General features: G+C 43.9%; 1 protein-coding gene across 20 annotated transcripts in view; it reads right to left on the bottom strand.

Moving 5' to 3' along the window:
• Positions 1-618: 618 nt before the first annotated feature.
• The window catches only part of LOC111856227 (RNA-binding protein Nova-1), a 46,363-nt gene continuing 25,116 nt past the window's right edge, over positions 619-21,865 (bottom strand). For 18 of the 20 annotated variants that reach the window (XM_023836013.2, XM_072699089.1, XM_023836001.2 and 15 more), the window contains 3 exons: positions 16,018-16,184; positions 5,791-5,862; positions 619-3,719 (listed from right to left, as the gene is read on the bottom strand). In XM_023836013.2, the coding sequence (XP_023691781.1) occupies positions 2,712-3,719; positions 5,791-5,862; positions 16,018-16,184 (1,247 nt within the window). In that variant the 3' untranslated portion in view covers positions 619-2,711. Of the gene's footprint in view, positions 3,720-5,790; positions 5,863-7,988; positions 8,026-8,958; positions 9,534-16,017; positions 16,185-21,865 lie in introns of those variants that run through there. The other 2 variants (XM_023836014.2, XM_072699099.1) reach the window with 2 other exon arrangements.

Genomic DNA, 21,865 nt, shown 5'->3' with positions numbered 1-21,865 from the left:
TTCTGTTTCGCTGCTCTCCCAGCCTTCTACAGCAAAGCAGGCCACTGCACAGCTGCCACTCACGAGGCTGGACGGCACGCACAAGTGTTCCTCCTGTCTGCGGCAGTCACACTGCTAACGGCTAGCCGCACCCACCCAAGCGTGCTCTACGGACGGCCTGATTCACTGCCACGAAGCCACCCCCCCCGACATATCGGTCCCCTTCACATACACATGAAAGAGTTAAACGCTAACAAGTCCCTTTCCTTGTCCTGGTCATTTACCTCAACCTTTAACATGTCAGGAATCCCTTTGTCGCTCACACAAGCAGCTCCTTTTACTTATCTGAGCAAGATGGTGATAGAAGCGACACAAACTGATTCCGTGTCAATGGTCACTTAAATCTCAGGCTGGAAGTCACCTTTTTTTTTTTTTATAAAAAAAATATATATATACTGAAAAGATATTTGTTTTCCTTAAACCAGACAATGCAATGGTTACCTCTTAATGGCCCCAATGAGCTGTTTCAGTGTTGACCAACAGCAGCGGTGGGAGACTTTGAGGTATCATTTATTGTTAATGTATTATAAATGAACTGAGACTTGTGGCATGCAAGGAAAAAATGAGACGGGAGACAAGTGACGCTACATGATGAACTAAGCACATTTATAATGATAAAATGAGTAAATATAATAGCCGCAAAGCTAACCACTGATTTTCACGATATACACTATTTGTCAAAACTTGCACAGCTACAGAATTGTTGACGATAGTCATTACCAAGTAACACAGTTTTTACTACAGCTTTTTTTTTTCTCTTTCATTAACAAGCAAATCATTCCCCTTAAAAATAACTCTAAAATACGTATTAGAGACTTTAAGAAAAACAACGTCTAGATGAAACAACAGTTCCAATGTTTAAAAGGAAAATTGGACTACACTTACAGTTTGACAGAGAGGACTTCTTAGGAGTGAAGGGAGAAGACAAGGGAAAGGCAGGTTATCTTTTCAGGCTGTCTCTATGTCCAAACGGAAACTGCACAGCAAATCAATATGAAATGAGGAGTCCATATAGTTCAATGAACAAAAGGGACAGTTCATGAAGACAGATCACAGTTCAGAAAGAGGCTGGACGAGCCGGGTAGCAGAGCTGTTCTTTGACTGGCTGCACAGGAAGAGCTGTCTGGATGGACGGAATCAATGGGCTGAAGTTGAGATGGAAGGAATTCTTGGTTTAAAATTCAATTTTTCAACCGGATGATCCAGATGATTTTTTTTTGTTTGTTTGATTGTTTTGTCCATTGAATTTAAGACTGCATGCACATCATGAAGGACAGCAGGCGTGGGGCAACTCCACAAGTGCTCAGAGAGCAGGCAAACTCAGGTGAGACAGGTGGAGTCAATGGCCGGGACAGGTAAGCACTCGGGAACAGAAAGAGGGAGCTCAGGTTGAGGTGGGGCGAGAAGGCAGACTGAAAAAATGACCTATTTCAAGAGTGAGGGTCTCACCCACTAGCTAGCACTTTTTCGAAATAAACTGCCTCTTTTATCGCTTCTTTGTTTTCTTTTCTTTTTTTTTTTTAAAAAGCATGCAGGAAAATACTCTGTGGTTTCGGTGACATAAAACTGCTCCACGTACATGCAGGTTACGGAGTAGCATCGACGGCACGGGGCTGGGGCGCCATGCTTGCGAGCCCCTCTCTATGGGGCAGACGGCTAACATCACAGGTAGCTTCACAGTAAAGTCTACATTCACGAATACTAATGTTTCTAGTGTTGACAAATTATATATATCCAAATAGAAGCTCTTAAAATGCAACACGCATCACCGAGCGTGCACTTAATTAAAAAATGTCGTTTTTGTTGGCACTTTCACATTTTCTCCCTTATAAAATCCCCGATCCACTGCATCAACAGCGATCTGTCTGAACGTTGAGGGTGCTCATGGAGTAATGGCAGGGTCCTTGGCCAGGGAGGAACACCAGCAGTTCCTTTGATAGCGAGGGCAGTTGGGGTGGGGGGTACAATCGTAGAGGCCTTCCTTACAGATGGCCGTTAGCAGAAGTTGGAGGGGGAGGGAGTGGGGGTCCCTGGCCAGGCAGCGTTCCCCAATGGTCTATTTCAGAGGGAAACTGGTGCTTTTGCTGATTTGTAAACTTACCAAATACAATAATCCACAGTTTTAACCTTAAAATATTTTACAGTGCTTTTTGCAACTATATTGCTTTTTTGTTACTTAATCCTAGAAGGTCGTCTCCTACTTCTCTACGTCCTTATGTAAGAAGTAAGACTGCTTCGACAGAGCTTGGCCGCGCTCTTTTCCGGACGCGAGCCCAGCCACACCCCACCTAACAGCAGTTCATGTATGCTTGACTCCTAGTTCTAACTAATACTGAAAACTACACGCATATCCCTGTACATTCAGTTGTTGTTTTTCTTTTAAAACTACAATAATGCTGGTAAACTGGCAGGCTAAGATCTTCTCACACTAGAAACAATATACAAATATACACAAGCCAATTAGAGAACTAAAACATACCAAGAAAAGTTCTTCCTGATAAAACACATTATTTACATGTACACATCTTAAACATAATTTCATTCATTTGCATATTATATATTAAAAGAAAAGACAAACAAGAGAACAAAAAAAACAACATAATTTTACTTCAAAATACAGTACATCCTTCTGTGAAACGATAAAGTGAGATCTTACGGAGTAAATCGAGGTGTTAACCCACTTTCTGTGGGTTGGCAGCTCGAACCCCTTGCTCATATGTGATTCGCTGCGTTATCAAATACTGCGCGGCCTGCGTGGCGGCTGGCGATCCGGTTATCGTTACCTTGCGATTCCTTGTGCCGGGCACGAACTCCCCTTTTTTGGAGATCTGTATTCTTGCACCAGTCAATTCCTGGTATTCTACTAGCGTTTTCCCGCCTTTTCCTAATATCGCACCTACCAGGTTTTCCGGCACAGCGATTTCCACCACGTCCTTGGAGCCGTCCGTGGTCTTATCGGTGGCCAGGATGGCACTGGCCGCGAGTGGAGCCGCAGCGCCAAAGTATCCATTGGTGGCAGCAGTGGCAGCTGCCAAGCTACCTAACGCGAATGTGCCTGCGGAGCCGCCCGTGGAGCCCGCGCTGGCCGAGGCCTCACTCGCATAGGTGGCCAGCAGGTTTGCTGCCGCTGCTGCCGCTGGGTTGGCACTCGCGGCCGCTGCGGCCAGAGCCCCGGTAGCTGCCGCCTGGCTTAGACCCAGCCCCAGGGTGTTGAGGTTGTACCCGTAGCTGGCTAAAGTATTGAGCGCCGAGGTGATGGCCACCAGATCGTTCCCCGTGAACCCCGACAGCACGGCGGGAAAAGCCGCCACCCCCGCCAGATTGGCGTGTCCCAAGAGACCCGCGGCGGCGGCGGCCGTGGGCAGGACCTCAGCAGTGTTGGCGTAGGGGGAGCCGGTAGGGTTGGAATTGGCGACGGGCCCTGTCACATTAGCATAGCTGATGTTGAGGCAGCTGCCGCTCTGAGGGTCCTCTTGGATCTTCTGAATGATGAGTTCCACAGCTTTTCGGTTCTGCTCGGGCTCACCGCTCACGGTCACTACCCTCTCCTGAAGGTTGATCCCGTCGGGCTTCTGGGAGAGCTGCACCCAGGCTCCCGACTGCTCCATTATAGCCTTCACAGTGGCCCCGCCCTTGCCAATAATCAGCCCCGCTGTGCTGTTGGGGACTATTATTTTTACCTGCGAAGATGGAGAAGGACAAACCAAATAAACGACTGGCAAGTGAGACCATAGCTTCTTGAAGGTTCTCGTGGAATTTAAAAAGTTATAAAAAATAACGTTTTTGTTTCATACCTCAGTACTAGAGATTTATTTTAAGCATTTAATACAAATTAATGGCTTTGCAAAAGGGACGGCAGGTACCATTTGTGCAGCTTTCAGAGAGAAAATAAAATTCTACTACCCTAGGGCCTTAGGCAGAGACCCTGTCACAGGAAGGCCTGTTAAAATAGCAGAAGGCAGGAAGATAAATTATGAGTTAAACCATGACTCAACGAGCAATTCTGTATTTTCATTTAGACCATACTCATGTGAAAGGACGACAAACAATTCAGGCCCCTTGCCATATTAACTAACTTGCTTGCAATTTTAGTTTGGTCTGACAATGACATTAACCCGATACTAACTACATTTGGATTGTTTTTGAGATTGAAAAGGTTTGCAGTACTGAAAGCATTACTACAGTGGAAGAAACACACTCCATCCCCTTTTGGTCACGTGAGGAAGATAAGAGTTCTTGACCAGAACTCACGCAACATGATTTCTTGACAAGCAGAAGTAATTATCAGTTGCTAGTTGTGAACAGCAGGAGAGAGGAGCAGTGCCAGAAGAGGACTGGGTGACGAGTAAGAGAGCTGGAAGCACAGAGTCAATCATCATCTGCTTCCGAGCAGGTTGGAGCCAACAGTCCGACAATAACTCACTGCGTGATTTCAAACATCCTGAAAATACAACAATGTAATCAGCATTCTTCTGTCCCGACTCTCTGTAATCTATCAGTAATAATTCAGAGAGCATAACTTCAGTACTGTTAGGCTACTCTGAATGAAACACCAGATTCAAAAAGAACTCTGAAGAAAGTTATCTATAAAGGAGCTTCAATGGTGAGTCTTGGCAAGAGGAAGGAACTGTGAAAAGGGGGTCGTTTGTTGTGACGGATCTCGGCTTCAGTGGCGAATCTTTGAGAGCACGGGAATGACTGCCTGCAGAGACATCATTACAGAGAGCAACATGCTACCGCTGCAGATCTGATTTCCGTACAACTAACAAAATATCAACGACAGTTTAATTGGCTATTGTGCAAGCTGTCACATATGCCACTGATGTATTATTTAAAAACATACTTTAATAAACCTCACAATTAGATGAAACAATCTGGTTACAAAGTAACAGAAGTACTTCCATACTGCCATACTCCCTGTAGAATTTGTTTTTCTTTGGCAAATTTCAGTAAAGCTGAACAGTTTAATTAAACAGTCTACTTATTACTAACTAGAAGGCTAGACGTCGTTATTCCAGAAGATATTTTTAACTTCCAGAAAAGCTGGAAAAAAAATGTAATCAAAAAGAAAAAAGGCTGGAAAAAACTATGTCCACAGGCTAAAGTCTTCTGTGTTGCAAAGTCTGCAGTAATTCTCCATCTGTCACCAAAGCAGGACTGTGGGAAACGGCAAGTAATGGAAGCGCAGTAAATGCGACGACGCGTCGGACAGAGGCCCAGAAAGTGTGCCGGTTAATGGTGGAAGCTCTCACTGCTGGCCAGTAAAGGCACGGCTCTTGAGTCATACTGCAGCAACAAAAAAAAATGCTCCCTTCAAACATTAAGAATCATCACACACGTGCGAAAGAAACCTTGTATGTACAACCACACAAATCATGCATACAACCACATTCCTAAGCCACTCTTGCAAAGAACGCCTATACACGTTTAAAGGCTTCTGGGAAAATGTGTACACTCCAACTTTCAAACATAATACAAACTCAGATTAAGCACAGAACCTTGGGGACTTCATTTTATAGTCTTCAGTAAAAAAAAATTCAAATCCCATTTCTGAAGCCCCATAATATAATAGGATTTATGTTCCATAAGCAGTCCCATAATTGAATAAGGTTAGATCCACCAAAAGCCGGGACACCATAACACCTATGTCTGTGGTCTTCAGCTGTCGTCCCCCAGAAGACAACCGCACTCCCTCGTCTGAACGAACTGGTGGCAGGAGGACATGGCTGGGATGAAAGGATGATACTGTACCTGGTTGGCCCTGGAGGTGGTCATGTGATCAGATGGAGAGGGCTTGGTGGTAGTTGGGGAGGATGGCAATGTCTGGGAACAAAGCAGTTGAGCACAAATCACCAACCAGTGAGCGAAACACATTCAACGCTGCACACTCACATATCAGAGAGATGTACAATTAACTCAAAAGATTAAAGTTCTTCTTTAATGTAATATTCAAGGCATACGGTCACTTATTAACAATGATCAGACCACACTCTAAAGGCAATTAGAAGTTTGCCAAAGAATGTAATGACGGTGAACTGTGATGGTGACATGAAGCAATGTGCATGTGTGTCTACATCCTGCTCTGCACAGGGTCAGCTGCTAGCCATGTTCACAATGCACAAACGCACCTGAAAACTGTATGGCAGATGGAGACAAGGGTCAACCCTTTGATTCCATACAAATCCCAATAAGCATTCATATGGTGCTTCCTCTAAAAAGGTCTCAGAATCAGAACATGGTAGTTCAATTGCCCACTCTTCAGACACACTGACATGCCTGTTCTACGCGCATGTTTGTATAAAAGGTAGCAGGCTAAAGTGAGGAGTTACATGAGCAAATTATGCTTCAATAAGAGGATTATTCGCTGTACAATTGTTGGGGTTTTCATGTGACCCTATTCTCATTACACTTAGCATTGACTGTGACTGTCAAGACGTTTGCTGGGGAACTACTGAAGTGGCTTTTAACTCCAGGAAATTACGGTTTCAGATGTCTCGCTATGGATGGACTATGATGAATTCCTTTTTAACAACAATAAGTACGAACATACCAAAGTAGGACAGGCGCAGAGGGAGGAGAAAAGTCTGTATAAAACTGTGTTGAGCCTCGTGCTGTGCGTCCTGTGTTACGTTCAGTGGAGCAGGCAAGGCCAGGTGAGATGTTCAGGTTTGTGACGTTCAGTAGGCAAGGCCTGGTCAGGTGCAGGTGCAGAGAGGTAGTGGATCAACAACCTCAGTGGTTCCAAAAACAGCTACAGCCAGCAGGTTTGGGGTACACCGAGGGTCAGGGTACATTGTGATTTTGGGGTATAGTTTAAATACGGGGAATACAGGTACCTACTGAGGTTTGGGGTACACCGAGGGTCAGGGTACATTGTGATTTTGGGGTATAGTTTAAATACAGGGAATACGGGTACCTACTGAGGTTTGGGGTACACCGAGGGTCAGGGTACATTGTGATTTTGGGGTATAGTTTAAGTACGGGGAATTCGGGTACCTACTGAGGTTTGGGGCACACCGAGGGTCAGGGTACATTGTGATTTTGGGGTATAGTTTAAATACGGGTACCTACCGAGGTTTGGGGTACACCGAGGGTCAGGGTATATTGTGATTTTGGGGTATAGTTTAAATACGGGGAATACGGGTACCTACTGAGGTTTGGGGTACACCGAGGGTCGGGATACATTGTGATTTTGGGGTATAGTTTAAATACGGGGAATACGGGTACCTACTGAGGTTTGGGGTACACCGAGGGTTCTGGGTACATTGTGATTTTGGGGTATAGTTTAAATACGGGGAATACGGGTACCTACTGAGGCTTGGGGTACACCGAGGGTCAGGGTACATTGTGATTTTGGGTTATAGTTTAAGTACGGGGAATACGGGTACCTACTGAGGTTTGGGGTACACCGAGGGTCAGGGTACATTGTGATTTTGGGGTATAGTTTAAGTACGGGGAATACGGGTACCTACTGAGGTTTTGGGTTTACCAACAATCTGGCCAACACAATCTGCATGTGGACCCTTTTTTTAAATCAATGAAAAAGAAAATAACGATCGGTATACCATTTCACAATATTGAGAGGAAGAAACTACTCATTATCCATATTATACATGAGGAAAGCTAGACTGACTATACTCTTCTAGAAAATGTTGCATAGTAGTTAAGCAGCCAACACGCCAATATGTTTTAACCTATTTGGGCAAAAAAACCCAGATAGTGATGAGTAATTCAATTTTGAACAAAACGGCCCAGAAAGTTTTCCAAATTTTCAAAGGTTCTCTGGAAGACTGGTCAAAGTCTTCTTTAGCGACTTTTAGGGTTTTCTAAGGAGCGTTAGGTTTGGGAAACGTGTCTTCCAAAAGGGTTGAAAATAAAACATTCCTCATGGGGTCATTAAACGGAAGAGAGATGGGAAGAGGGAAGGGCAGACATGCAGTGGTTCATACCTGAACTGGAGATATGACATTTTGGCATGTTGTGATCCTTTCACCAGAAAATCAAAGGAGAAAAAATGAGATTCAGTAATGGAGTCCACTGTGACTCACGATAAGCTTAAATCATTTTTAATTCTAATTCCTTGAACCCAGACTGAGGTCACAGCTCAAGATCCCATTTGCCTATAAGTAACACTGAAACTGGAAGGAAAAGGAGACAGTCTTTGCAAAGCCTTTATGTATCATACCTCAGGACCAGAGCCAGACCACTGAATACAATCAAGGACCAAAAGAAACCATACGGGCTATTCTCAGATTAATCCGTTTTACAGTGAAAGGAAATATGAAGGGATGTTTTCCGCATTTGACTCAGCATGCGTATAAGTGTGGGGGAAAACCCCTTGAATTATGACATTTTGAGGATTTGGTGCTGCAAGAGACTATAGTGATTACAAATATATCTGGGGGGAGAAAAAACTAAACCTTTATCACATAATGCATGGCTCATGCATTACATTTCTGTAACAGAAGCAGCTGGTTCAATAAAAGAAAAAAATTACTAGAAGATAAATCCAATCTGCAACCCAGATTTTAAGAACATAAGAAATTTACAAACGAGAGGGGGTCATTCGGCCCATCAAGCTCGTTTGGGGAGAACTTAACTAATAGCTCATTTTGAAAGTCTTGCGTTTCTTATACTCAGGGTTTCTGCTTCTTTTTAGTGCGCTAATGTAAAACACAACAACTTTTGGCCATAAAATCACTTAACTAAGATTCTCAATCTGCATGTGGGGAAATGAAACACATTACATGTTTATGGGAACAAGGACCACACATCTAGGACTCAAACAGCAGCTGACGTGCTGATGCGTCTGTTGTATCATTTTTACACTACATTAAATAAACTGCCATAGTATCACTACAGGGAAACTGTCCGCCTTTCCTATTAAGATACACCGATCAGCCATAGCAGTGAACCCACCTGCCTAATATTGTGTAGGTCCCCCTCGTGCTGCGAGAACAGCTCTGACCCACTGAGGCATGGACTCCACAAGATATGGTGTCTTGTGGTATCAGGCACCAAGACATCAGCAGCAGATCTTTCAAGACCTGTAAGTTGTGAGACGGGGCCTCCAGGGATCTGGACGTGTTTGTCCAGCACGTCCCACCATGCAGTGCGGCAGGGTGCATTATCCTGCTGAAAGAGGCCACTGCTATCAGGGAAGACCGTTGCCATGAAAGGGTGCACTTGGTTTGTAACAATATTTAGGTAGGTTGCATTTATGAAAGTAACATCCACATGAATGTGGAATTACAACCATTATTGCCTTCTACTGTCCTGGAGGGGTATTGCAAAAAATTATAAAATGAAAAAATCCCACGCATGTTGAGAAATTTACACTGCAGTGTCCAGGGTGAACAATTATTTTCTTTCTTCTGTCATTAAACAAGATCACCATACTTGTTTTTGTGAACCATAAGACATTGAATAACATTCATTTGAATCTGAATGTTAAGGGAATAACATTGAATCCAATATTATTATTATTATTATTATTATTATTATTAAAACTACTACTACAAGCAATGATAGCTGATCCATATTGTTTTTGTCCTGATTATTATTTTTACATCAAAATGTCATTTTGCAGCTTTTAGCAATAAAAGGATGTAGCTTTACTGCCAACACTGCATTCACACACATTCATCACAAAACATCATTAAGCAAAACTGCATTGATCGTTCTGATTCATATATGACCAAATAAGTAGTATTTGTGGTGAAGGATGAGGATCTTACAAAAATATCAGTAAGTCAACTAAGCTCTATATTAATCAATAAAGAATGTCTACGCAACTAGTCTTCTATTCATCAAAGAACTGAGCACCCCCGTCTCAGCTCATTACAGATTTGTTTTAAGACATAAAGACCCACTTTCCCCAATAAACCCCCAGGCCACCCAGTTGAAAAACAAACGCCTGCCTTTTTACAATGCTGGTGAAGTGGTGATTTGGACAAAGCTTTTCACAGGCATACTGACCACCTCACTGCCTTAAACCCATCACTGAAAACCTTGCCTTCGTATGTGTGTCATTTCTAGAGCTGTAGTGTACTACAGCTTGTCAAACACGGCTTATAAAGAAACATGATTTGAATGTGGTTCTTATGTTCGTCATGTGTGAAAATACGGGACAACACTGCGAACCACTCCACATCGATTTGATTGAGCACCGCAACAGGTCACTAATTTTGTCCCCATTCATATTCAACGATGTGATTTCCGTACAATACAGCATTTCCTGGATTCTGGAAGGAGGTGGGTTTCCGGTTGGAGATGGACTGATAGGCAAGTTCTACGGCCAGACACTGTTGAGGTAAATAGTGCACAGGCACCTGGCTGTCCACATGATGTAACAGAAAACATTACTCATCAGACCAGACCTCTGTTTTCCATTGGTCCACGGTCCAGTTCTGACGCTCACGTGCCCATTGTAGGTGCTTTCAGCTGTGGACAGGGGTCAGCATGGGCGCACTGACCGATCTGCAGCTACGCAGCCCTATATGCAAACAAACATCGTGTGTTCCGACACATTGTATCACAGCTGGCATTAACTGTATCAGTAATTTGTGCTTCAGTGACTCTACTGCAGAACTGGACCAGCCGGGCTAGCCATCGCTCCCCGCTTGCATTAATGAGTTGGGCACCATGACTCCATCACCGGTTCACCAGCTGGTGTTTCATGGACCACTGTTGGTAGGTACTTACCACTGCACACCAGGACCACCACACAAAACCTGCCGTTTTGGAGATGCCTCTAGCCATCACAATTGGGCCCGTGTCAAACTTGCTCAGATCCTTAGACTTGCCCATTTCTCCTACTTCCACCACATCAACATCAACTGGCAGTTTTCTTGCCTAATATATAATGGCACCTTGCCACTGTAATGAGAAAATCAATGTTATTCACGTCACCTGTCAGTGGTTTTAATGTTATGGCTGATCGGTGTATGTCTAACAGTTTTTAAGAATGATCACCAAGGCCTACGTCAAAAACGATGGCTCAATTTATGGCAATGGGAATCTGGCATGAAAATGAAGACCTAGAGATGGACAATACTCTTTGTTGATCTCGCCACCTCAAACTGGGAGACCAGAGCTCCTGTCCAGCTGCAAGACTAAACCTACGCAAGTCACAGGGGGGCTTAGAGATGGGAGATTCCACTTGTTCTCCTCAATATCTCAGATGAAGATTTTTACGTCATCACTCCTTCATGTCAGAGATCAGGATGTTACTTATTGTTCTGTTCATTTATTAAATACAGAGAAACATTGGGGGGGACAGAATAGCTTTTTTATTACAACTGCACACTTCCTCGAAGAACTGAAACACAGAAGCTACGCTTATAAGTGTATCAAGCAACTTTGTTTAGAGCACATTTTAACTAAATGCTTCATACAGTAAGTAACATTTGGCTTTTCCTATACAGACTGCAGCCTTTTTGCATTGCCTGCTGTTTTTTTAGCCTGTACAGAGATGAACTTATACTAACGGAAATCACGCTGTAATTATCTCTAAACACTTGTGTTTATGTTCTAATTCCACACATATACCATACATAAAAAATAAAAAAAACATTAACTGATAATGGGTCGTGCTGCTTTAATCAGCTCGGCGCTCCATCGGGGGGGTGAGGCTGATTTTGTCTTTGCACACCTGCCATCCTCATGGACAGGAGTGTAACGGTGTAACACTATGATGTGTAAACACAATGACTATAAAACACGCGGACATACAGGAAGAGACATAAAAAAACGTTTGCGTAGTGTGACCTCATCTGTATTTACTATTGCACATTTTTATGTAGTTCTTTGCCATCTTCTGCACCTGCCCTACCTACGTATCATTAACCATTTACCAAGACTGTACTTATCGCCAACAAGCACAATTATCTTTGACAGCCTTTTAAAAAAATAAATAACCATAGATTCAACCGGTCATTGTATTAATTTCCATTCTATTTATTTGTTTGTTGGTTTGTTAAAGGAAGAACTGATGAACATCATGTCAAACACACTGCAGTATTACCGGTACACTGATCTTGGAGTCGAGCTGGTGAACATGCTTCACACCAAACAAGGTTCACAACTGTAAACCCACCTCAGCAGGAATTTCGATATACTACGATACATCATATCCAGCCGATTAACCTGCCATAACTGGATACTTGGATGCCAATAAACCCTACTAGACAGTACCTGTATATTGCCCTTTTACTACTTTTGTTAGGTGAAATGTCACGTGGAGCTTTTCCACAGGCACCAAGAACCGTGCCACAGCCGAGCCGTAATCACACTTACTAGCAGGTCCGAAAGCGTGACCGAAGGCGAGGGATAGCGCTGCTCTGCGCCTGGATTATCAGAAGGAAGACGCAGACGATATACGTCGTCTATATATAACTCATTAGCATCACGCATTGAGGTGCATTCCTGAAAACTCAGAACTTGAAACTTTCCAACCTCCTACTTAAAAAAACGTACTATAGAATAGCTGAAAGTAATGGATTCATAATGCAAATTTACACAAGCCAATGCTAATTCCACTAGCATTTGATAGTTGCGTAACATGGCGATTCACACAGACATGTGAGACCTAGCACACATTAAAAAAATAACATTAATCGCACAAAGTACAACCCCGTTTCCAAAAAAGTCGGGACACTGTAAAATGTAAATAAAAATGGATGCAATGATTAGCAAATCATATAAACCTGTATTTAACTGAAAACAGAACAGACAACATGTCAAATGTTGAAACTGAGAAATTTTATTGTTTAATAAATACAGCTCTGGAAAAAATCACAAGACCACTTTATATTTTTTAAAAACTGCATTATTAAATCCTGGTTTACTTCTGGTTCTGCTGGCAGGCGGCTACACTGAGCGGCAGGTTGCTTCCAGGCTCAAAGTTTCTAAGACCGCAGTACACAAGAACCAGGTGAAACAGGAGACACTGGGAACGACCAGAAACCAGCCAGGTAGAGGGCAGAAGAAACTTTATAATGCCAGGGATGACTGTCAACTTATCCAAGAGTCCCTCATAAATCGAAGGATGACCTCAAGTGACCTTCAAAGGGAATGGGAAACATTAAGTGGTATGAAGTGCATCGCTAGGAAATTCATAATGGACTCATAGAAGCAGGACTGAAGACCCATAAAGCAAGGAGGAAGCCCTTCGTTAATGAGAAACAGGGAAGAGCCAGGCAGGAGTTTGCAAAGAAAATGTATATTTTACACAGAAACATACCCATAAATTGAGAAATGAGTGAAACAAAAAAAAATTGCTGGGGTCTCTTAAATTTTTCCAGAGCTCCATTTAAATTTGATGCCAGCAGCATATTCAAAAGTGTTGAGACAGTGTGACAAAACACTGGAAAAATTGTGCAAAGCTAAAACAAAACACCGGATTGAATATATCACGACTAATTAGGTAAACTGGCAACAGGTCAGGAAGATGACTGAGTGTAAAAATCTTTGTGCAGTGAGAATAGGGAGAGGTGCACCACTCAATTAAGAACAACATTCCTCAGCATAATATTGCAAAGAATTTGGGAATTCCATCATCTACAGTATCTAATAACATTAAAAGATTCAGAGAATCCAGAGAAATCTCTGTGCACAAGGGGCAAGGCGAAAACCAATATTGGACAGCTGTGATCTTCAGGTCCTCAAGCGGCACTGCATTAAAAACAGACAAGATCACAGTATGGGCTCAGAAACACTTACGAAAACCAGTGTCTGTGAATACAGCTCGTCACTGCATCCACAAATGCAGGCTGAAACTCTACCATGCAAAGAAGAAACCAAATCTAAACATGATCCAGAAACGCCACCAAATTTTCTGGGTTTGAGCTCATTTAAGATTGACTCATCAAAATGGAAAACAATCCTGTGGTCTGATGAATCAAAATTTCAAACTCTTTTTGAAAATCATGGATGCTGCGTCCTCCGAGCTAAAGAGAAGAGGGACCATCCAGCTTGTTACCAGAGGACAGTTCAAAAGCCAGCATCCGTGATGGAATGGGAGTGCACTAGTGCCCATGGCTTGGGTAGCTTGCACATCTGGGAAGGCACCATTAATGCTGAATGATATATACAGGTTTTGGAGCAACATATGCTGCCATCCAGACAACATCTTATTCAGAGCATGGCTCTGTAGTAGGAGAGTCTGGGTGTTAGACTGGCCTGCCTGCAGTCCAGACCTTTCAACCACTGAAAACATTTGCTGCATCAGGAAACGAGAAATACGACAGAGAGCCCAAACTGTTGAGCAGCTGAAATGCTGTATCAGGCAAGAATGGGACAACATTTCACTTTCAAAACTGCAGTGACTGGTCTCCTCAGTTCCCAAATATTTACAGAGCCTCGTTAAAGAAAAGGCAATGCAACACAGTGGTAAATATATCCCTGTCCCAACTTTTTTGAGACATGTTGCTGGCATCATATTCAACAAAACAATAATATTTCTCTGTTTCAACATGTGATATGTTGTCTTTGTTTTATTTTAAATTAAATGTGGGTTTATATGATTTGAAAATAATTGCATTCCGTTTTTATCTACATTTTACAGTGTCCCAATTTTTTTGGAAACAGGGGTTCGAAATCACAAGCTTCACTGTGTGAACAGTAAATAAGCGTCTCGTCAGTTCTGTGTCACTATCACTCTCCAAACTCAACGATGTCTTTGTCGAGCCGACCCATCTGCAGCGGAGAACCGAAGCCAGCTGGAACCGTGCTGAAACTGACCTCTCTCTGCGGTACGGCTCGGGTGCCGGTCGGTTCCTGTACTCCAGTGGAAAAGCACCAATAGTTATCCTTGATATACTGAGTAGAGGATGTTTGTACTTAACTGATTGTAAACATGGTAAACAGCACAGTAAAATCTTTATTCTAATTAGGGTTAGGTACCAAAACCCAGTGCCAATATGGCACCGGTTCCTATATGGTCAGTATGTCCTGGACCATACAAGCCTGAGCTATGGACTGAAATATTTTCCCTCTAGGGCTCAGGCAACAGAAGCATCACTGTACCTCACGTGTCATCGCAAGCTAACGTTACACTTGCTCTGATGTCAGCAGATGCCCACCGTCAGCTAGTAGCTACACAGATCAAAGGACTAAAGCTATATTTTCATATTTAGGTGTATTTATATATTTAAGGCATGAAGTTAATGTATTGTTCAAATTGAAGTTGTTCATTTCGTGCTTTATTTCTTAAAAAAGTACCAGTTCAGGCAGCATTTAAGCCCCGGCACCTTTTTAAATGTTTTAGTACTCAAATGATACCCAGCACTAAATGTAATGCAGCTACAATGTCGATACTTTTATAAGCCACTATGAACAAAGACCAATTTACTAAACATGTATTGAACAAACTGCATGTAGACACTGCTAATCTGATCATGGACTCTGGTGCCATACCTGTATTCCAATGGAGAAACAAAATGGCTACTCTTACCACATTAAGGCGTAATACTCAGGGAGCATAAAGAGAGCCTCTAACTGCTGTGGGAAGTACCCAAGTGCACTGTGAGAGCCATCTGATGAAGCATCAGGCAGACCACTTACCTCCCACAATAACATACTGTTCCCGCTGAGTAAGAGAACTCATCAGAAATTTAAAATGCATTAAAACAAGAATCACCTCTCTCAAACACACACACACAAACGATAAAAATCCTTTTTAACTGGCAGGTCAGAATTTGTATCATCAAAAAGCAAGATAAGGTGCAGTAGCCTTGTCTACAACATGACAAGCTTCTGATGAGACTTTAAGCAATTTCTTATCCATCCATTTCCACACCATTTCAAATTCTGGTTTCAGTCTGGGGAATTAATGACGCTGAAGGTTGAAAAGTCAAAATTTGACCCTCCATTAACTCCAGAATAAAGTGACCAGGCATGCATGGTGTCACAGGCCATGTGGACTGTCGTGCTTCTGTCCCAGTGGTAACGGCCCCGGAGTTCCAGGTGAGGGCTCACCTGCTTGATGCGGTCGGGGTTGACGGTGGTCTGGGGCTGCAGGATGCTGACAGGTTCCGTTTTGGCCACATTCTGGGGCATCTCCCGAATCTTGTCGGCAATGAAGCCATGAACGGCATTAAGAGCTTCCACTGTGCCCTGGATGAGGCACACGCGCTCTGTGGTACCTGCAAAGCACACCATGTCAGTGCTGCGGTCAAATCACTCGCTTTGTGGTACCTGCAAAGCACACCATGTCAGAGCTGCGGTCAAATCACTCGCTTTGTGGTACCTGCAAAGCACACCATGTCAGAGCTGCGGTCAAATCACTCGCTCTGTGGTACCTGCAAAGCACACCATGTCAGTGCTGCGGTCAAATCACTCGCTCTGTGGTACCTGCAAAGCACACCATGTCAGAGCTGCGGTCAAATCACTCGCTCTGTGGTACCTGCAAAGCACACCATGTCAGAGCTGCGGTCAAATCACTCGCTCTGTGGTACCTACAAAGCACACCATGTCAGTGCTGCGGTCAAATCACTCGCTCTGTGGTACCTGCAAAGCACACCATGTCAGTGCTGCGGTCAAATCACTCGCTCTGTGGTACCTGCAAAGCACACCATGTCAGTGCTGCGGTCAAATCACTCGCTCTGTGGTACCTGCAAAGCACACCATGTCAGTGCTGCGGTCAAATCACTCGCTCTGTTGGTACCTACAAAGCACACCATGTCAGTGCTGCGGTCAAATCACTCGCTCTGTGGTACCTGCAAAGCACACCATGTCAGAGCTGCGGTCAAATCACTCGCTCTGTTGGTACCTGCAAAGCACACCATGTCAGTGCTGCGGTCAAATCACTCGCTCTGTGGTACCTGCAAAGCACACCATGTCAGAGCTGCGGTCAAATCACTCGCTCTGTTGGTACCTGCAAAGCACACCATGTCAGTGCTACGGTCAAATCACTCGCTCTGTTGGTACCTGCAAAGCACACCATGTCAGAGCTGCGGTCAAATCACTCGCTCTGTGGTACCTGCAAAGCACACCATGTCAGAGCTGCGGTCAAATCACTCGCTCTGTTGGTACCTGCAAAGCACACCATGTCAGAGCTGCGGTCAAATCACTCGCTCTGTGGTACCTGCAAAGCACACCATGTCAGTGCTGCGGTCAAATCACTCGCTTGCTGTCCGAGGTGTTGAATGCTTGCAATGAAATCAAGATGTCTAATGTACACAAATTATACCACTGAATTACAAATACCACATTCCAGGACTGAACCCTGCCTAAACTGCCCTGGCGGTAACATTCAGCCTCACTTAAACCAATGTTTATGAAGTGTATATTGGCTACTATAATTTGAACAACATCCCCAGGGCTGAAGCAGTACAGCAGACTCAAGTGTTCTTACCCATAATATACCATTAAACCACTATCAGCCCAGCCAGCTTAAGCACGCACCGAACCAGTACAATTCATCTGAAAGTCATTCAATCCACAGAGCTCACATAATTAAACAATAATATATACGCATAATTTAAGATTAACATTAAATCCATCACTGATACAAAGATCATAAACATTACTTAAACCAAGGAATAATCTGTAATGAAGTTATTTCTTTTGGCGGGGGGGGGGGGGGGGAAATCACTGGTTTTAATTGATTGATCTGTAGCAGATTTTCAGAAATTATGATTTTTTCCATGTCACGAGGATGTATAAAACACAGCCGATAACTAGCTGGCAGTTGGCAGCACCAGCCAAACTATTAGACTCATGACGGATGCGCTCCCAATATACCAGAGTCACAGCAGCCCATTGTCTGCGCTGAAGGCTGCCCCCGGGGGTCTGAAGCAGTGCCAGAGCCACCTAGTCACCGTTATATGTCAGCCCCTTAGCTTCGGAGAGTCCTCTGTACCCAGACACACAACAGCACGCTTCTTCCTATTAATAAAGTTAGTTGCAAAAAGAGCTGCTGGCTGCACAAGGCACAAAGCACGGCGCCATTCACGGCGTCTTCACTCCACACTCTCAGTGACCTGTACACTTAGATTCCAGCCTCAGCTACCCTCACTTAAGCCCAAACAAAGCCAGACTTATCTGTGCAACCACTCCACTTACAGATATGCATGTCACAGCCTTTTCGACCGTTGGCTGTTCCTTTGCTCTTAGTCTTATATGACCATGGAAACAACTAAATAAATACCTGTACTGAAGACTTTCACAGCACCTGTATTATTGCATTAATATGCTATGTTCTTACTGCCCGGCATTAAAGTACAGCAAAGACATTTTACATATACCTGCATATAAATCAGCTTAATACTTTACCTTTAGATTACATACAGTATGAATCAGTGTTAATGCACCCAGCAGTCTTAGTTCAGTCTTCCTTTCCACAAGGTATGAGGCCTGACACTTCTAAAGGCACTTTTTTGGGGGGGGGAGGGGGGCAGACTGAAGAAGAAATCTCTCTACCTGACAGATGTTTCCTTGTTCTATCCCCGGGGGAGCTCCCACGCGGGCTCTCGATCCCTGACACCCTGGCCATAAAGTACTCGTATGTGTAGAGCTCTAATAGAAGACTGGCAGACACACTCAGGTATTCTTATGAAAGGCTCCGCACTTCCAGCACACGTCATGAGCCTTCTGGAAGTAGCCGGTGCCAAAAACCATTGCAGACTTTCATTAATGAGATTAGGATCTTTGAGGGGGGGGTGGGGTGGGGGGGACAAAACACAAACCGCTAAACTTGTCATGCATCCAGCTTGAAATAAAGAACATTTTTGGAACATTTCTCACAGGTGCTCCCTCTTTAACTTTGTAAGAAAGCCAATACACTCTACAATACACACTGCTTTTTTCACAGCTCTGTTTTGACCTCCACAAATGCCAAAGCGGGTTGATAAATTACAGTGTGGGAAAACAGAGTGTGGTGTATTTATTGGAATATGTCTAAAACCATTAATGCTTGCACTTTTAATGAATTTAATTAATCTGATCAGGAGATCTTACTGACATCTAGAGGCAGACATTAGTATGACGGTTAAATGCACACTCGTATTCTCAAAGTTCACATCCCAAGAGTCCCCCCCCGCCCGCCCGCCCGCCCGCCCTCCACGGTTTAACATGAGGTGATTGACGCTTTCTATCAAGGCATCAGTTAAGCATCAAAACATGGAAAATGACACATTTATAAGGCTGTGATTTTAAGCCGCAATATTCTGCTGTAACAGTTGCACTTTGAGGGGTTTGCCAAACAAACTAAGAGGCTCTCTACACTGCTTAAAAGGGAGATGCCATTCCAGGGAGTCACACAGAGAGCTGGCCCTTCTGCACTGTGCTGGGTATTACAGACGGCCATTAAAGTGGAAAACACTGACGATCTGTCGGTCGCGCCTTAAGCGTCACGCTTAAGCTTGCCAAACGCAGATTCCCCCAACTTCCTGCTGCGCATAGGAAGTTCCAATCAACTCCTTTGGATTTGCAATACTGGTACAGACGGGCTGCATTTTAAAGCCTGCAATGCAGCGAGCTGTAAGTTTACGGACTAGAAGGCTGGCACCTATCGCTGTTTTTTAGCAGCTGCTCGGAGGATTACACAATGCTCTGGGAGTCGCATTAAACTTTCGACACCGAGTCACTACAGAAACAAAATGCTTTCGAAAACAACAAGAAGTAAGCAAACCCTCGAGTTATTACGTCTCCCACAGATGTGGTTCACTGGACTGCAGGAGAATGTGAAAATGTTTTGGTCATATTCTAGGTGTCTGCAGTGGTCTGCAGTCATTCAGATGGTCTACAGTAAGTAACAGTAGCCAGAATGTGGCAAGACACCACAAAGGACTAAAACTGAGAATTTTGACTGCCAGCCTTAAGGGACAATGTAATAAATCATCCTGATGACTTTGGTATGGCAGACACCTACATCACATTCAATAGCACGCTGTGACCTTGACCGCATGATTAAAATCATTAATGACCTGAGTGACTGCATCCCCAGACTAGCGGACTGGCATCACGAGAGCGGTTACCATGGCAACCACTACCCTCACTCCAAGGGGGAAACGCAGCGAACGAATGTCTGGTGTTCCAGAGGTGGAACACAGTGCTTTAGCAGCATTAGGTGTGAAACAGCGGCCTTGCGCATACAGTCCAATTTAATCACAAACTTACAGCTTTGATGCAAAGTAGCTAATTTAACATTTTTGGTTAAAGAAGCACTTGCATGTTACCGTATTGGTTTAGATTTGAGATTTGGTTATTCGATTACTATCCATCTCTGACGATCAGCGATATTAAGCGTGAGCGAGAGAGAGAAGGGATCACCATCGGTTGTTGAGCGGTAGCAAGGTCACCGGCATTTCCTGGCTGGTAAGGCGGCGGCGAAGCCTTGGTCAGCAAGGTCTCACCGAGCATTTGACAGTTGTGAAATATTCACCGATATTCGCACGGGTCAAGCCAAGAAAGGATACAGCTTATATCCAAAATCACGATGGATGTGCCTGTACATGTTCAAAGGGGACTGGCTGCACACACGCACACACACACACACACACCACTATCCACCTTAACATTCCAGGGAAACGGCAGTTATCCTCGGCCAAACCCTAAACGCTGTTTTTCCGCTTCGTTATCGTTAACGCGCACACACACACGGGCACAGCTGTCCGGGGGAAAATGAGCCTATATTGAGACCCTTTCCTGACCGGCATTTCTCTGGATCTGTACGGCATCCACCAGTCGGCCGAGGTATAAATAGCTCAATGACACCCGGCTAAACTCTGTTAAGTCTCAAAAGCAGGGCTTTCTATATAAATGTGTCTCAGCATCCTTGTGGAGCGACTAACAACTGTGTCCATGGGCAGCCACCTATGAGCCAAAGCTGATAATCTACCCCAAGCTGGGGCAGGTTGGCTGCAGCAAGGGCAAATCATCCATGTGAGACACGGGGCACATGGCTCTGTCCCTGAGGTCCATCCCTCTGACCAGCATTACTGAGTATAGAACTGAGAACAGAGAAGCCATTCCTGCAGCCCAACACTGAATGACACGTGCAAAGCCAGCCGGGCTTTACAACAGGAATCAAAATACAATCACATGTTACACTGCCACAGTCAGAGAGCAAAGCAACCTTTAAAGTGATTTTAACATTTATGCCGTTTTTTCCGTTGGTCGCAAGGCAGTCAGTTCCACATCACCACTCCACTTCCCGGGACCTAATGTGTGCATCTCAAATTTTTACAGCTCGCCTATCAGAAACTAAACGCTAATGCGTCAAAGTGAGCATTTCTGTCAATTACTCCGCCCAGTCTTTGTTCTTCCAGCACGTTCTACTTCCAAACTGTGTTAAGAGGGCTTTGTGGGATACGATACACCTTATGGTCTCCCAACCACAATGAGAGAAGGGCTAAGCCCAGGAAAACATCCACAGATGGACGCCATGTACTACAAAAACAAACAGATTGCCAGGCTATTCAAGAGATCCAGATCAAGCCATTTTCATAGCATTACACTCTTACTAAAGCATGTAGAGTTTATCTTACCCCGGGAAAGCACACACTAGCAATACCAGCTTGTATCAAATCAAGGTTCGGTTTCATTAGTAATATCACATAGCAGTAATGTGGAAAATGCTGACCTACTAGTACAGTAGTTAGTACAGTAAATGCACAATCACACAAGTTTCTTTTGTGACAAATACACAGTCTACCAAGCCCTAAACTCAATTAGTGGACCGTTCCCAAAACCACCGTGTGTAAAACACATCAAGTCTGAATCAGACCCTACAAGTTGATCTCAGGATAAAGGTCTTAAAATTCCCCAATGGATGAAGATCAGGTCAACGCACATGTCTGCAGCACTAGGCGGCAATACAGCA

The sequence above is a fragment of the Paramormyrops kingsleyae genome, chromosome 14 (assembly GCF_048594095.1).
Source record: "Paramormyrops kingsleyae isolate MSU_618 chromosome 14, PKINGS_0.4, whole genome shotgun sequence".
Lineage (NCBI taxonomy): Eukaryota > Metazoa > Chordata > Actinopteri > Osteoglossiformes > Mormyridae > Paramormyrops > Paramormyrops kingsleyae.
Note: the sequence above shows the minus strand (reverse complement) of the source record. Positions and strands in the feature narration are given on the sequence as shown.